This window comes from Panthera uncia, chromosome D4, assembly GCF_023721935.1.
Source record: "Panthera uncia isolate 11264 chromosome D4, Puncia_PCG_1.0, whole genome shotgun sequence".
Lineage (NCBI taxonomy): Eukaryota > Metazoa > Chordata > Mammalia > Carnivora > Felidae > Panthera > Panthera uncia.
The window spans coordinates 87,190,460-87,206,174 of record NC_064807.1 but is presented as its reverse complement, the minus strand read 5'-3'; the positions used below and the strand labels follow the sequence as shown (position 1 = coordinate 87,206,174).

The 15,715-nt window shown below is 52.5% G+C and overlaps 1 protein-coding gene across 1 annotated transcript in view; it reads left to right on the top strand.

The window, feature by feature from the left end:
• Positions 1-15,715, top strand: part of MED27 (mediator complex subunit 27) — a 202,107-nt gene that overhangs the window by 173,389 nt on the left and 13,003 nt on the right. Inside the window, exon 6 of the mRNA XM_049638414.1 lies at positions 6,275-6,316. Within this exon, the coding sequence (XP_049494371.1) occupies positions 6,275-6,316 (42 nt within the window). The remainder of the gene's footprint in view (positions 1-6,274; positions 6,317-15,715) is intronic.

Genomic DNA, 15,715 nt, shown 5'->3' with positions numbered 1-15,715 from the left:
TGTCTTCCTGATGAGAGATTAGCGTGGGCTCCCTGCTCATCAGGACCCCGAGTGTGTGTCTGGGAAGCTGAATTCAGCTATGATTCACATCACAGATGCGATACTGGAGGCCTCTCGCCGCGTTTTACAGCTGCGCACATCGGCCCAAGTGGTTAGCAGGGACCCTAACGCTGGGGAGAGCGAGATCGAGAGGACCGAGTCGCTGGTGCTTTTAAAGGTACATTCACCTCATCTGGCCGAGATGCCCTCAAACGGCTGGTCTGCCCGGAATCGAATCCTAGCCAATTTGATTAGCCCCTTCTTTTTTTCAGAGCACTTTACAAAACCATGCAGACGTTATTAGCGTTCTATTTTCAGTACTGATGCTGGTGGATGTGAATCTATATATATTTATATACACGTAAGCATTAGGGTAATTAATGTGTGGAAATGTCTCGCCTACCCCAAACAAAATGTAACCTTTGGAAGGAGCCATGGGAGCTTGGGGTGTGGTCCGCAAGAACAGATTGCTGCCTGCAGTTTTGCTGTTCCAAACCTGCAGCCCTGCGTTTGCTGAGCTGGTGCCTGGGTGCTGGCCTGGGGGTAATCTGCTGCAGTCAAAGCACAGCCACTGATACGGTGGGTGTGGCTTGGAAAGCCACCGACTTGCTGGGGCCTGAACCTCTGCGACCCCAGCAGGTCTGTGTCCCCCAGACCCCAAGCAGCCCGCACATCCTGAAAAGTTTAATTGTCCCTTTTGTTGCAATAGTGGCCCAGCGCCACCCTCCGCCCCCCCCCCGCCCCCCTCCCCACCGCCCTCATTTCCAGACCGGGCAGGTTTTTTCCCATCAGAATCCCTGCAAGGCTGTCACTGCATTTTGCAGTAACCACCGGCCACCACTGCCCTAATCGGTCTGCCTCTTTACCTGGGATGCGTATTTTTGATATCAAGCTCCTGTACGCTCATTCCTCTAATAAAATACAAAAATGCTTTTAAAACTTACCAACCCGCTATTCACGGTAACCAGGGAGGAGCGGAGAGCCATGACTCAGCATGTTAAAAGGCAGATTTAAGTTGAATACCTGGCCATTGTCCTGATTTTACACCCGTCAGACTTAACTGAAGAAATAGAAGTGTCTCGGTTGAATTTATCTTATTAGGGGATTTAGGTTATGTTAATGCTATAGCTTCATTAATTACCCCATATCAATAAAAAAGGCAGCTTTTAGCCTCCTAGCGAAAGAGAGGGAGAGAAATAGTAGTATCAAAGGGAACCTTCAAAGACAGCCAGAGCTGTCTCCAGGGTGATTTCTGATCCCTGCATTCTTCCCACTTCAAAGTGGGGTGTGTGCGTGGCAGGGGGGGGGTCGAGCGGGCTGGGGAAGCTGGAATCTGATTTCTCTAATAAGTGTTGGCATCGGCCCCGTTTGATATTAGATGCAGGGAACATTTTGATTTGTTATAGCCTTTGAAATTGTTCAGACGACCTTCAGAAAAACGGCCTCTTGTTGCTTATGGGGGAAGGGGGGAAGCCGGGGAAGGGGATCCGGTGTAATTCGCATGCAGAGGGTACCCCGGAGTTGTGCTTTCAGCAGTTTTTGGCAACAAACGTCTGTCCTGATGGCAAGTGAAAAGTTGAGCGGCAGACCTGTACCGCCACTCTCTTTGGGAAGACTTGCCCCCCTCTGTATTCTCCGGGGAAGAGTGGGCACATTAAGAAGGGGACCACGTAGAAGCTGATGGTTTGGAAAACCGGGACAGTCACGGAGAAGTGTAGGACCGCTGCTGGCCTGTGGCCCTCCACCCCCACAGACTCATCACCTGTTGACCTGGCAAGGTGAAGCTGCTAATAAATAAAAGCTTTAAAAGTTGGAAGACCCTCGTGAGGCTTTCTACGTTTTCTTTGGAATTGTCCATTTTAGATAATTTATAGTATCTTGTACTGTTTTTTTGGAAATGAAGAATTGGTAACTTCCCGATAAGCTGCCAGAAGTTTTCACTTCAGTGGCGATGACTGTCACATGAGCAGGCCTCGAAGCAGACTTGTCCTACTGAACTTCGCAAGAGTGTGCCCCCCGCCCCCCGCAACAGCCACGACAGCTCAGGGGTGCTAGCAGTCGGCACTCCTGGATTCTAGCCGATAGGCGGTCCTCCAGGTTGACAGCTGGGCCTCTGGGGACAGGCCTGGTTTTGAATTTTCCACCACATACTCATTGTGTGGTGTTGGGCAGGTTACTTAACTTCTGTGAGCCTCAGTTTCCTCCTCTGTGAGTCGGGAATGGTTTTATCATCCTCGTCCGGAACTCTGGAAGCATTTAGAAAGGTCACGCAGGTATCGTGCGGACCAAATGCATGGTCCTTCGCGAATGGCGTCTGCCCTCGCTGGGTGTGCTAGAGGTGCCGATGGCGGGGGTCAGTGACCATAGCTGCTGTGTCCTCGCCTTCCGATGTTGGGCGTGCTGAGTGTTCTCTTTGGTAACTCAGCTGATTGTCACCATTCTCATTAGTCGAGAGGCCCTTTGACGTCTTGATGTCGAACCTGAGAGCAGATGTGTCTATGCTGGAGCAGTTGATCGTCTGTGGGGTTTGTTTCCATTTTACCCAAGAATAGAGCACCCTCCTACCCCTCAAATACTCATTCCAATCCCCAGAGGCCCAGAGGCTACTCCTAAGGCTGCAGATTCAGCCACCAATTACCATAATGTTGGCTTTTCCATTTTAAGGTTTTTCTAATGCTCGCCCAGAATACTGAGGGGTGCTTTAATTTCTTTCCCTGTAGTGCAGAATAATTTCCCATTCATCAGGCTGAAAGTTTACAGCTTCCAGAAGGCTCCTTTTTGAATATCACAGCCAGTAAAAAATTGGTAGCCATGCCTGCCTCTGCAGCAAATAAGCTGAAGCTAATAAATATTCACTTGGATCCGTCCTGGTTCCCTGAAATGAATTTCTGAAATCTTCCTGGCCCCGAGGAAAGGCAGGGCACTGACTCCAGAACACTCACTTCAGTGGCTTTCTTTGGCATAAATCTAGCAGAAAATCAAGTTACAAACTGCCTGCTGTGCCTTTGCAGCAACGCGGGGACCCATTGTCATCGGATCCCTTTCTTACCCGTGTGCACCTGTTACATAGGCTGTATCGCCTGACATCCTTCGTTCCCAGATGGTTGGAGCTATTCCCTAGGGTCCTGAATAATATATTTAAACCACCTTTCGAAAAGAGCAGTGTGCTCACTTTGAATGAGCATGGTGTGTTTTGAGAAGCCACAGGCTAGAGAGTCCACCTCTTAATTAAACTTGTGCGTATTTCTCCCTAGATAATTTCTCCACTAAAACAGTCTGCAGATACCGAAGAGTTTTTTTTCTTTTAATTGTCTCTTTTAAATAAAAACTAGAACTTTTTGGTTTCTGTGCAGCTTCTTCCTTGTCTCTCTTTCCATGGCCCTGTGTTTATGTCTTAGTCTGCCTACGTCTGATGGGAACAGGCAGGCAGGAGGGATAAACCGTGGAGAACCTCGGAAGAAACATCTGTGGGCTTCAAATGGAAGGAGAACGACATCAGTTCCAAGTAGAGACACTGATGCTTTTCTCCCTAAAATGTAGATTTAGAATCTTTGGCATCTCCCTGTCGTCTTGGCAGTGATTTGGTAGAGCTAAGAGCTACAAAAAAAAAAAAAAAAAAAAAAATCATTCTTATTCGTTCTGCCCTCTCTGAATAATCTGTAAGTGCAGGATTTTAAAGCCCTGGGCTACACTGTGGCCCTGAGAACCCAGCAGGGACCTGACTTCCCCTAGGCACGACCGGCTGGCCGGCCGCTTTTCTTCCCCACAATGGACAGTGTGGGGAATTCATTTCGTAGAGTTCTTCTGAGGTTTCCTTCGGAGTTACCTGGAGGTAACATGTCACTTTTCCCCCTACAAATTGCTAACCTGCCAAATTAAAATTCTAACGCCTAAAGATTTTTTTTTTTAATCAAGTGGTTTAAGTGGAGGTGGGGGGTGGGCAGGGGACAGTGACTGAACATTGATACCTCCTTTCTGGAGAGCAGCTGAGCCAGAGTAGAAGGAGCAGGGTCAGTTAGGGGCGTCTGTGGAAACCGGGAAGGAGCTGGTAACAGCAGAGGGAACGGGGAGGGGTGGGCCAATTCGAGTGAACGTTCAGGCGGTGTTCTTCCAGTCCTTTTCCTGGGCTTGGGTCAGCTGAGCCTGCCCTCTCCAGCAGGAGCCACGCAGGGGGCCAAAGGGCTTCCTCAGAATCCTCTCCGCCTCCTCCTTGGCCTGAAAGTTCTCAAACACGGCAAAGTTTACATGAAACTAATTCTGAACAGGAAGAAGCCGGGCAGAACCGAATGCATGCCAGCTCACAGACTACCTTTTGATTTCCAAGGACCATTTTCAGAAAAGCAGGTTTTGGTGTTTTCCTCAGAACAAAACAAAACCCTGAAGTGGTCCAGCCAAGCAAAACACTCCACTCCCTGTCTTCTTGGAGGAATCGTCCCATCTGATTGCTTCTCTTGTTCCCAGGTGCTCCAAAATCAATAACACAACCTATAGGCCATGCAGTCATATCTCAGGCTTCTACCTTGACCAGTGGCCAACCCCAAAGGCAGGTTCCAAGAGGCCCATTGACCAGCTGTTTCAGTTTGTTCAGCTCTTGAACTCCTGTATTAGAGTTGGAGGGGGACATACCCAGGGGACATACTGACAGCCCATCTTTTAATCTGCACTATGCTTGAGCCAGCACTGTGTTGGGGGTCATTGTCTTTTTGCTATACTTAATTTGTTCTAAACTCATGAAACAATGAGAATGCATTGACTCGATTCATCATAACAAAACTGTAAAACAAAAATCCTTCTGATTAGAATAAGCCACCGAAGTGCCCTGTGCAAGATCAGGTAGAGCCAGAGGAGGACTGGCCTGGGCTTACTCCAAGCCCTAGCCGGGATCTCCTGCTCCCTCGTTTGTGAAGGAGGGGTGTGCAAGATCAAGGGTCCCTGGCCTGACCGGCCACCACAGTTGTGTCACCGTTTGGGAAGCAAAGCTAAAACAGACAGACAAATGAACAGATTCTCAGGCCCACTTGTAAAACTGCTAATTCAGACACTCCTGGGGAGGAACCAAGGAATCTGTACATCAAAAACAAAAAACAAAAACAAAAAAGCCCCGCAGCTTCTGGCTTCAGCCAAGTTTGAGCACCACAAGGGGAGACCATCCATAAGTAAGCCCCTCCCGATTACCACAGGCAATCAGATGGCTCCGAACCATTGTCTCATCCTGGAAAGCAAGGTTGCTAGTGGGACCAGCCACACTGGCTTATTCCAGGGATTAAGTGAGAGTGCATATGGGGGGCCCAGGGTGGTGCTTGGCATGGAACAGGTCCTCAGCAGCTGGAAGCTGCTAGCTTTCCTCCACTCGGCAAAGACCTACTGATGTCTATGACATGCTAGGTCCCACATCAGGACAACATGAGCAAAAGAACGTTCCAGGCTGGGGGCGCCTGGGTAGCTCATTCGATTGAGCGTCCGACTCTTGATTTCAGCTCAAGTCATGACCTCACAGTTGATTGGATCGAGCCCCACATTGGGCTCTGTGCTGATAGCTCAGAGCCGGCTTGGGATTCTCTCTCTCTCTTTCTCTCTCTCTCTCTCTCCCTCCCTCCCTCCCTCCCTCCCTCCCTCTCTCCTTCTCTCCCTCTCTCCCTCTCCCTCTCTCTGCTCCTCCCCTGCTCTCCCTCTCTCTCTTAAATAAACTTAAAAAAAAAGTTCCAGACAGTTTTAAGCACAATGAAAATTTCAAATTTTTAAAAAGACCAAGAGAATCAAGATAGCACGTGTGGAAATAATATCTTAGACATGGTAACTGGGATAGGACTCTCTAATAAGGTGACATTTGAGCTGCGGAGAGCTACGAGGAGCCATGTGAGGATTTCAGGCAAAGGGTACAGCAAGTGTAAAGGTCCTGAGGCAGGATTGACATTGGCATTCAAGAGAACCATGGTAGGAGTCCAGGTTAGAAGAGTGAGCCAGAAGCTCGGCTCATGTGGCCTTGGATGCAGCAGGTGGCTCCAACTGACTTCTCTGTGTCCCTTCTGTTGGCTTCCTTAAATCACTGACAGGCTGAGAAAGATGAAAGTCAAGCAGGACATTTGAGATGCCTGTGCAATGCCATGGTTCTGTTATTCCGTAATCACGTTTATTATTTCAAGCTGACAGGTATAGCAGGGGTTACAGCGTCATCTCTTGAAGTCCAAAATTCTAAAAGCGATGCTGATGATGCTTTTCTTTCTTTCCTCCCCAGCTTGATATATGGTCCAAATCCAACTATCAAGTTTTCCAGAAGGTAAGCTTTATTTTTTGCTTCTTACTCATGAGGCAGTAAGAGAAATGTGAATGCTTTAAAGTATAAACATTGGTCTTAAGTTAGAGGATTGTTTTGTGTGTGTGTGTGTGTGTGTGTGTGTGTGTGTGTGTGTGTGTGTTTAATGAAAAAAGCCAGACACAAAAGGTTGCTCACGATACGATTCCACTTATATGACATTCTAGAAAAGAGAAAACCTTAGGGACAGAAATCAGACCAGTGGTTTCCAGGGGCTAGGAGTAAGGGCAAGAGATTGTCCCCAAAGGGGCAAGAGGAGATGTGTTAGGGTGATGGAAATATTCTGAATCTTAATTGTGGTGGTGATTGCACACTATTATGTTTCCAAACTCCTGGAACCGTATACCTACCCTAGAGGAAGACCTGCGTTTTCCTTCCTATACAGGGGACACCCCAGTCCTTCCCTCCTATGTTTGTCTCCAGTGAGTCGCCTTTACTGGGCACATAAAACACTTCACTTCTGCCTCTTCTGGTCACCAGACGTGTGGGGGTTTGCCCCACAATAACAGGCAAGTCCCGGACCCCAGCTGGGTGCCCTACAGCTTAGCTCAGTCTGACACTGTGTACCTGGAGATACCACAGTGACAAGTTTGGGTTATCACCCGTGCTTCTGTGCTACCAGCCGTAGATTAGAGGTTCCCCAGCGCCCATCTGTTAATTCGCCAGAGCAGCTCGCCCAACTCAGGGACATGCCTACTTAGCTCCTCCCGGTTTATCAAAGGACCCGAGAAAGGATACAGGTGAACAGCCAGATGAAGAGGCACACAGGGCAAGGTCTGGGAGGGTCTCAAGCACGGACGCTTCTGTCCCTGTGGAGTGGGGGCACATCACCCTTCTGGGGTTGTGTTGGCCAGTCTGGAAGCGCCCCGAGCCCTGTACTACTGGGATTTTAAGATTTTCTTTTCTTTTCTTTCTTTCTTTCTTTCTTTTTTTTTTTAATTTTTTAATGTCTATTTATTTTTGAGACAGAGGGAGACAGAGCACGAGTGGGGGAGGGGCAGAGAGAGAGGGAGACACAGAATCTGAAACAGGCTCCAGGCTCCGAGCTGTCAGCACAGAGCCTGATGCGGGGCTCGAACCCACGAACCGTGAGATCGTGACCTGAGCCGAAGTCGGATGCTTAACTGACTGAGCCACCCAGGGGCCCCAAGATTTTATTTTTAAGTAATCTCTACACCCAGTGTGGGGCTCGAACTCACAACTCTTGAGATCAAGAGTCCACCAACTGAGCCAGCGCAGCGCCCCTGTGCTGCTGGGAGTTCATGGAGGCCCCCTCACGCAGACATACTCGATCATTAACTCTGTTTCCAGCCCCACTCCCTTTCTCTGGAGGATGGGGGATGGGACGGAAAATTCTAAGCCTCTAATTACTCTGATCATGGCTTGGTCTTTCTGGTGACCAGCCCCCATCCAGGTGCCCACCCATGGTGCCCTCATTAGAGCGAGGGATACCCCTAGCACTCTGTCGCTTAGGGTTTCAGGAGCTCTATGCCAGGAACCAGGGACGGAGATGAAAAAAATACATGTATTTTTTCCTGTTCTCTCACACCTACAAAGGGTGAGTTTTCCTGTACAGAAATCAGACCTTAAAAAAAAAAAAAAAAAAGAAAAAAAAAACACAGAGGCTTTTGAGTTCCAAGCTAACCCAGTTTTTGAGCTCCGTTCTTCAGAGCCCTGTGGTCTACGCAGGTGCCTAGCACAGGCTGAGAGAGGCAGGCTGGCCCCGTCTTCACCCTACCCCCACCCCCACCTAACACTCTGGTGACTTCTTTTTCCAATGTCGGGCTTCCCCATGAAATGGTGTTTGGGAAATGTCGGAAGAAAGGCAATGTGACTACAGAAGATCCTCTCCCAGCTTCTGATGGTGGAAGGGGCCCTTCCCCGGAGCAGCTCGGCACCTGGGGCTTACGTGGGCTCCCCGCACCACCCCCCCCACAGCGCCCCAGCCGGTTCCCCTGCGGGGTACCAGCTACTTTCCCCTGCCCTCAGCCACCCCCCGTCTCTGCTTTCATTCGGCAGTGGACATGATGGAGTCGGTTGCAATTTCCTCTGCTGCCTCATCGGGCTCAGCAACAGCTATTTGTTGAGCCCCTTTTGCCATGTGCCAGGCACCACGCGAGGTGCTAGGGATACAAGGGAAAATGAGACAGACGAGGAAGATGATGACTCTAGGTTGTTAATGAGGGCCCGAAATCCAGAACAGGAGGGGCCCCTCTCATTGGGGCGGTGCCAGGAGGACTTTATGGGGCAAAACCTAACAGGACGGGCACCTCATGAGACGCGCCGGTCGTGCGGAGAGCCACGGGAGACGCTTGGCGGGCCACGGAAGCGGCAGCCCAGAAACCTGGTGTTGAGGAGCACGTTCTAAGAACCATCGGAAGCCTGGGCCATCGGAGCGTGCAGTGGAGCAGAGAGGCAGAGCCCAGGCTGGGCAGGTGCCTCTAGGTCCTGCTGCAGAATTTGGATCTTATTCTCGATTCCATTGAAGGGATTGGTGCGGAGGAGGGACACGGTTTTGAAAGCTGAGCCCACATCATTTCCACTTGAGTCATAGTTGCGTCCAAGGGATGCCAGGTAGCTTAGAGGGAGAGCACAGAGGTTTGTTGTTTTTTTTTTTTTTTTTTTTTTTTTTTTGTAATGCAGGTGAAATTCACACAACATAAAATTAACACAATTCTGTGATTTGTAGAACCTTTGTGGTGCTGTGGAACCCTCTACTCCCAAAACCTTTTCATCACCTCGAAAGGAGACCCCGTCCCCATTAAGCAGTGAGCTTAAGGCTTTTGTATCAAAGCAGCATAATGGACCAGCCCTCTAATGGTGTTTAATACATCACTTCACGTCGTTCCCTGGACCCTTGTACATGAAAGGCTAAGATAGGACAGATGCCTGGGGCTAGGAGAGGGGTCTGAGACGCAACACCACACATTTAGGGAGCCTGTAAAAGCGTTAAAGTTTCACGATCTTTTTTTTTTTTTTCTTTTTTAATGTTTTTTTTTGAGAGATAGATAGTATGAGCAGGGGAGGGCGGAGAGAGAGGGAGACACAGAATCCGAAGCAGGCCCCAGGCTCCGAGCTGTCAGCACAGAACCCTACCCGGGGCTCAAACCCATGAACCGTGAGATCATGACCTGAGCCGAAGTGAGACGCTTAACCGACTGAGCCACCCAGGCGCCCCTAAAGCTTCACGACCTTATCACAGTCAAATAGAACATGCAATCCTGGGTTGGATCCTGAAACAAAAAGAGGATGTTAATGAGAAAATGAGTTGAATCAATAGTAAGTAACCAATGCTGGTTTCTTAGTTGTGCCAAGGGTACCCGGTCGTGAAGGATATTAACAGGGGGAAACTGGGCCAGGGGTACGTGGGAGCTGCGTGCACCATCGTTGTAACTTTTCTAGTCCAAAATTGAGTTTATTTTAAAAAGAAAATCATGGCCTTGACTCCTCTAACACTCCTTTACCCAGCTGAGCTAGCTAGAAGGAGAATGGAGAAAAGAGCCGCCGACTCTCGGCCCAGAGCCTGCAGGAAAATGTGTGTGGTCACGGGCAGGCTGTAGTGCGGACAGCTGCACGTGAGTCGTAGCGTCCTTATCTAAGCGACCATACCTGCGGCACGTACTTGTTGAGCATGCGTAAGGTCTCAGCCTTGAGTGCCGACTTTATCCAGGCTGACTGCGTTCGTCAGTTTTTCCCCCAGCAGCTGTGGAAAAGCTTTCTAAAGAGAAAGGACAGCCGTCATTATCTTGCGCTGTGTGTCGCCTCGATAGTGAGGAGCATTAAAGTGGTTTTGTTTTCTTAACCTGCTTCCTCTTGGTGTCCCTCTGTGGTATTGCGATGAGCTCCCTTCCCCGGGCTCCGCACAGGCAGGCGGTGGCTTCGGGGAGCCATGAGCATTGCAGACCATAACCTGGCCTTTTGACAATGGTCCAGTTTCCATACAAATACCCCGTGTGACAAGGGCTTGCGCATGCTTGCCTTTGCATATATGTGTGTGTGTGTGTGTGTATTTTAATGTTCTGTGTAGTATTAAGTATTTTTGAATGCGAGCGTAAAGTTTATTAGGAAGTTGTAAAATGTGTGAGACACAGATTTGGCGAGGCATAGGTGTGGAGAGACAGTGCTGTGTTTTTTTTATTCTACCTCCCCTAAAAATAACCTGCCAAGCACTCTTTGTATTTGTTTAAAACCACAAACACACACAGAAGCAGTGTCTAAAATGTGATATTAGTCTAGCCAGAGACGTGGAGCAGCACCCCCTCCCCAGTTCCTCCCTCGTAGTTTATGTAACGTGTCTGAAGCAGGAGAAGCGGACGCGCGTGTAGGGATGGGGGTTTTACCTCAACTGCTGATCGGCGCGTCGTATGTGGGCAGAGCCCTTTGTGACGCTCCTTGTCGTCCGTACCTTCGACTGTTGTTACCTAAATGGACTTGACCTCTGATACTGACCTGTACTCAGTTAACGAGCCGTGATTTGGGGATAGGTGATGGTACCCTCTGATTACAGGGAGTGAAGAGTCCTTTTCCTGTTCCAGGGGCAGGTAAGGGTTTGCGGGTGAAAGAGTCCTCTGGCTTCCCGACTAAAACATTGTCTGTTTGCTGTCAGTGTAAGGAAGATACTGGAAAATAGTACAGAATTAAGCTCAGTCTTTTACCAGTGAAGCTTTTAACTAATCATCATCACGTGGAAAGGGTTTGGGGTGTTGTTTAAAAAGTCCTGTGTTTGCGGGAGACGCTGGTGGGGAGGATGGGGACACATAGTGTGGCCTCGCTCACGAAGGGGCAGGACGGTACCGTGCTTCTTTTTCTGTGTGAGTCTCAGGCCGCGTTGGGGGACGGGGGACACACCGCACGATAGAGCAAAGCTGGGGCCGCTTGGCCGCGGGTTCTGAGGATCTGGTGTGATTTTTGGGATGCTGTTTGGCATTTCAGACTCAGAATGCCAACAGAGAAGAGTTAGGGGGCAACACTTCTAAACTCTGCCTTTTAGTCTCCGCTTTGTCTCAGAATCCTATTTGCTGCTTGTCCACCCACTTAGATTTCGGGTGTCCCCGATCGACGTTCCTGGTAGCAGTCCCCAGAGAGCAACTGACAGTGCCGTGGAAAACGTCCCCTCCTGCCTGGCGTCGGCCCTCTGACACCCACGCAGGCGGACCAGGCAGGGGAGGGCGAGTTATCCCCACTGTCCGGAAAGGCCGGACCCGAATCAGGAGCAGAGTGCATTTTCAGACGAGAGTGACACGGTCAAGGAGCATCCTTGGTCATCGGTAAGAGGGGCTCTCCCCGGCAGAAAACAGCGCCCGTGGTGACAGGTGCCGCAGCTGTGTGCCGCCGGCCCCGGCCTCCTCGAACGGCGGGAGGCACCCTCTCCCAGCATCGCCGTGCCGCAGAGCGCCAGGACTTCCTTCGCCATGTGGTGGCAGTTACCGTGGATTGTGTATTTCCCTGCCCGCAAGCAGCCGCGGCGGCCGCAGAGAGAGGCGTGCTGGGAAGGTGGGACCCCTCCCGGGTCTTGCCCTCGATGTGACAAAGCAAGGTGGTGGGAGGGGGGCTGCTTCACAGAGCTGCGCGGAGCTCACACTTGCCTTTTTATTCCCGGAAGATAATGTCAGGAGCTAAGAGAATAGAAGCACACGCCTGTCAAATCCTCCTCAGGCCGCGTGCACGGGACTCCCTGGGTCAAAGACAGGCACACGAGGTCCTGTCGCAAGTCCCCCCACGTGAATCGAAATGTGGCCTGCCTTTTGTCTGCAGCGGGGTCTGTCAGTAGGCCCTTTCCCTCTTCCTCATTAGACCCCTTCCCCCCGGCGGAGGGCTGGGGACAGCGTGCTGTGGGGCCACGGCTGCCGACAGGCTCCTGTCATTTCCTGCGGTGCCCCGGAGGCTCTGTGCGCTTCGTCCTAGGGCGAAGAGGCTTTTTATAGCCGGCCCGTCTCCAGCAGAGCAGACTCGGAGAATGGGACTTAGGAATGGGGGGCCGTCTGAAAGGGCAGAAGCACAAAGAGCCAGGAAGGGTTTCAGGCGTGTTCGTCTTCTCCTGACATTTAAACTCTGCAGGGGCAGCCACCGTTTTGATCTTTAGCCTCCTCGTTTCAAAACCGTGTGCGTTTTCATCCCGGCACTTAGGAAGAGTGCGAGCAAATCTGCGGCTACTTCCTGCGTTAAGTCCCGGCGGGGAGGCTGAGAGGTGGGGGCGCGTGTGCAGCCGAGACGGGCAGGTGGGGACGGGAGAGATCGTACCACGGGGGCTGGCGCATCCTTCGCGGCGTTTCCACTCGGAGGGAAGCACAGAAGCCGTAGCCCGCGGAATGCCCAGCTCGGAGTCCACAGTCATCGTTCCAGAGGCTTCAGAGGAAAGCGCGGCCCTCCCCGGGCCGTGCGGTCGCAGAACGAACTGCGGCATTTGGCACTGTGTTCCTGTGCCTCCCGTTGCTGCCTCGTGTGCCCTGGCGCTCCCAGAAAGATAAAACGGGGTGCGAGGGCCAGCGGGCCGACCCCAGACCAGGGGCGGTGCCAGAGGAAGGCCTGCGGGAGCCAGGACCGGGCCATCGACTCGCTTCAGGGAAGGAGCGGTGGCAGACGATTCCAGGGTCGTCCCCGAGGGCAGCCTTTCCCGAGCCGAGAGCCGGGCCGTATTGAGCGGGTTGGATAAGCAGAAGGAAGACGGGAGCGGATGTTGTGGCGCGCCAGCCCGAGGGGCCCTGGGCGCTGGGAGTGGCGGGACGGATCATCACTGTCCGCCTACTGCTTGAGTACTGTTTCATCACCACCTTTTCTTGCAAGGGGCACGTGCGAGTAGCCACAGAACAGATTCGATCGTTCATTTCCCCCTCGCGACAGCCCGATACCGTCCTCCACAAGGCGCCCTCCGCCACCGCCGAGCGTGGTAATGCCCGAGAGCCTTGTCCGGGTACCTGCTCGTACGCCGTTCCGCGGCGGGGGTGGAGCGGGAGGGCGCGGCCCACCCTGCTGGAGGCGGTTCTCGGCTCTCTGCCGTTAGAGGAGGCAGGGAGTCGGCCTCATCTCTGTAGCCGGCTTCTTCCTGACGGGTGGCCCGGGGCTCCGTGCGCTCCAGGCCAGAATCCGGCAAGTGCTTCCGGGAAGCCCGGCCCCCCCGCATTTCCCAGCCCTGTTCCCACGGGCCACCAGGCTGCCTCGCCGCCCCCCCCCCCCCCCCCCCCCAGTCTCGGGCCCCGGTCAGCATTTCCCGCAGTGACCCTTCCAGAGACTGGCAGTCCGGCACAGTGACTGAGAGCCGTTCTGCCAGGTGACCGCTACTCCCTCTGTGGCCTGACTTGCCTCAGTTTCCCCGTGTGTAAGAAAGATGGAGATCAGACGAATACTCGCCTCAGAGAAGTGGTGGGAGGTTGAGTCGACAGGCATGGAGTGCACGGGGCGCCTCCAGTCCGTGGCTCCCCCGACTTCCCTCGGGTGCTCGTCCGCAGTGACCGCTGTCCTCTCCTAGGGGAGCTCTCCTCCCCCGGCCCATCTCCCGCCTCGCTGACCCCTCCTCATGTCTCCTCTTGTCTTCACTGTCACCTCTTCGCAGTCTCTTCACTGTGGACACAGTAGAGAAGACTCGGGCTCAGGGGTCGGCCGGGACTGGATGTGCAACCGGCTCTCCCCTGCACCTGGGGGGCTCAGTCGGTGAAGCGTCCGACTTCGGCTCAGGTCATGATCTAACAGTCTGTGGTTCGAGCCCCGCGTCGGGCTCTGTGCTGACAGCTCGGAGCCCGGAGCTGCTTCAGATTCTGTGTCTCCCTCTCTCTCTGCCCTTCCCCTGCTTGCTCTCTCTCTCTCTCTCTCAAGAATAAATAAACACTTAAAAATATTTTAAAAAAAGAAAAAAAGAACCTACTTTGTGGGGTACATATCGTGAGGATTCTGCATGATGATAAAGCTTAAGAAGTGCTTGGCACTGTGGTTGCCCAGAGGAAGTGCTCAGTGAGTGATAGCTGCTGTTACCCTACGGGGGAAGGGACACGGAACTCAGAATCCATGGCCAAATATATACATACAGCCCGCTTGACGTTACGTGTTCTTAGTGAGGTAATCCAAAGACCAGCTGCCACAACAACCCACGTGCTCCCACCGAAGCGACAGCCATCTTCAGTTCTGTCCGGGCATATGACCGCCCCACCCGGGCACAAAGTGAGCCGTACCCAAAATTACCACCACCCAGCAGTGCCTCTTGGGCAGCCGTGACGTGCTGGCATAGAATCATGGTCCCACGACCTGAAACATTCCCCCGTGTCCTGAGAGGCCCAGTGGCACCTCCGGTGATCCCCAGAAGGCGCCCGAGAGCAATGTGTTCCGCCCTGACGCCCCATCTCCCCCACCCAGCAGGACCTGGGCAGAAGGCAGCCAGCATCAGGGCGGCAGGGCCCTCTCCCAGCTCTGCAGACTCTGTTCTTTTCCCTGCGGTTGCCTCGGTTTTGATAGGGAAGTAGGTGGTATTGTCTGGGTTTTCTTGGGAGCCCAGATGTCTTTGGATGTGTTTCTCTAACTGCAAGGCTGTTCCTGCAGAAAATAACATCACACCAAGTGGGTACAGAACAGTTCAGGTGTCTTTGGGCTTGGACTCTCCTGGCAGCCAGCAACAGAATCTGGCATTTTACCATCTGGAAAGCATGGAACTGTTTTTTGTTCATCTAAATGAAGAGCTTTAATTCCTTAATCCTGGGAAATGTCAAGGACCTTTTGTGTGCAGCTCCTCTCAGCCCTGCACAAGGCCTGTGGCAGAAGCTTGAGGCTGGTCAGGACTCTGGAGAGTTCCCTCGTGGCCACCCTGGGCTTTCCCCGTTCACCCAGGCCCTCCTCCCGGCAGCGCCCCGTGACCCCTGCCTTTCCCACTCCCACACCTCCACTCTGCTCCCCGAACGCCACTGGCCAAAAATAAATCAATAGAATCTCGCCTACATTGTCTGTCATTCACTCAGGGTCCTACCAGGTGAGTGGCACCAGCACGGGGCCCCCTTTTTGAGCACTCTCCTCTCTGTAGATGCCCTGAGCTAGGCCCACGGAGGCCACACGAGGCCAGCATGACCTCATCCTCACGGAGAACACAGCCTGGGGCCAGGCAGGGCTCCTGCTTACAGGTCAGGCAAGTGCGGGGCTGGGGTGTCCACAGATGCTGCTGAGGGTTACGGGCAAAGGGACAGAAGGGCCAGGAAAACGGGTTTGGGAGGAGTCAGAGTGGCCAGCAGTGACGGAGTATGTCGTGAGGCCGAGGGACGCATGGCTGGGACCTCCAGGTCATTTGGGCCCTCAGGCGCCACATCACGGTGTTTCCAAGTCTCCCGTGGTGTGTGTGTGTGTGTGTGTGTGTGTGTGTGTGTGTGTGTGTGTGTGTGTGTGTGTGTG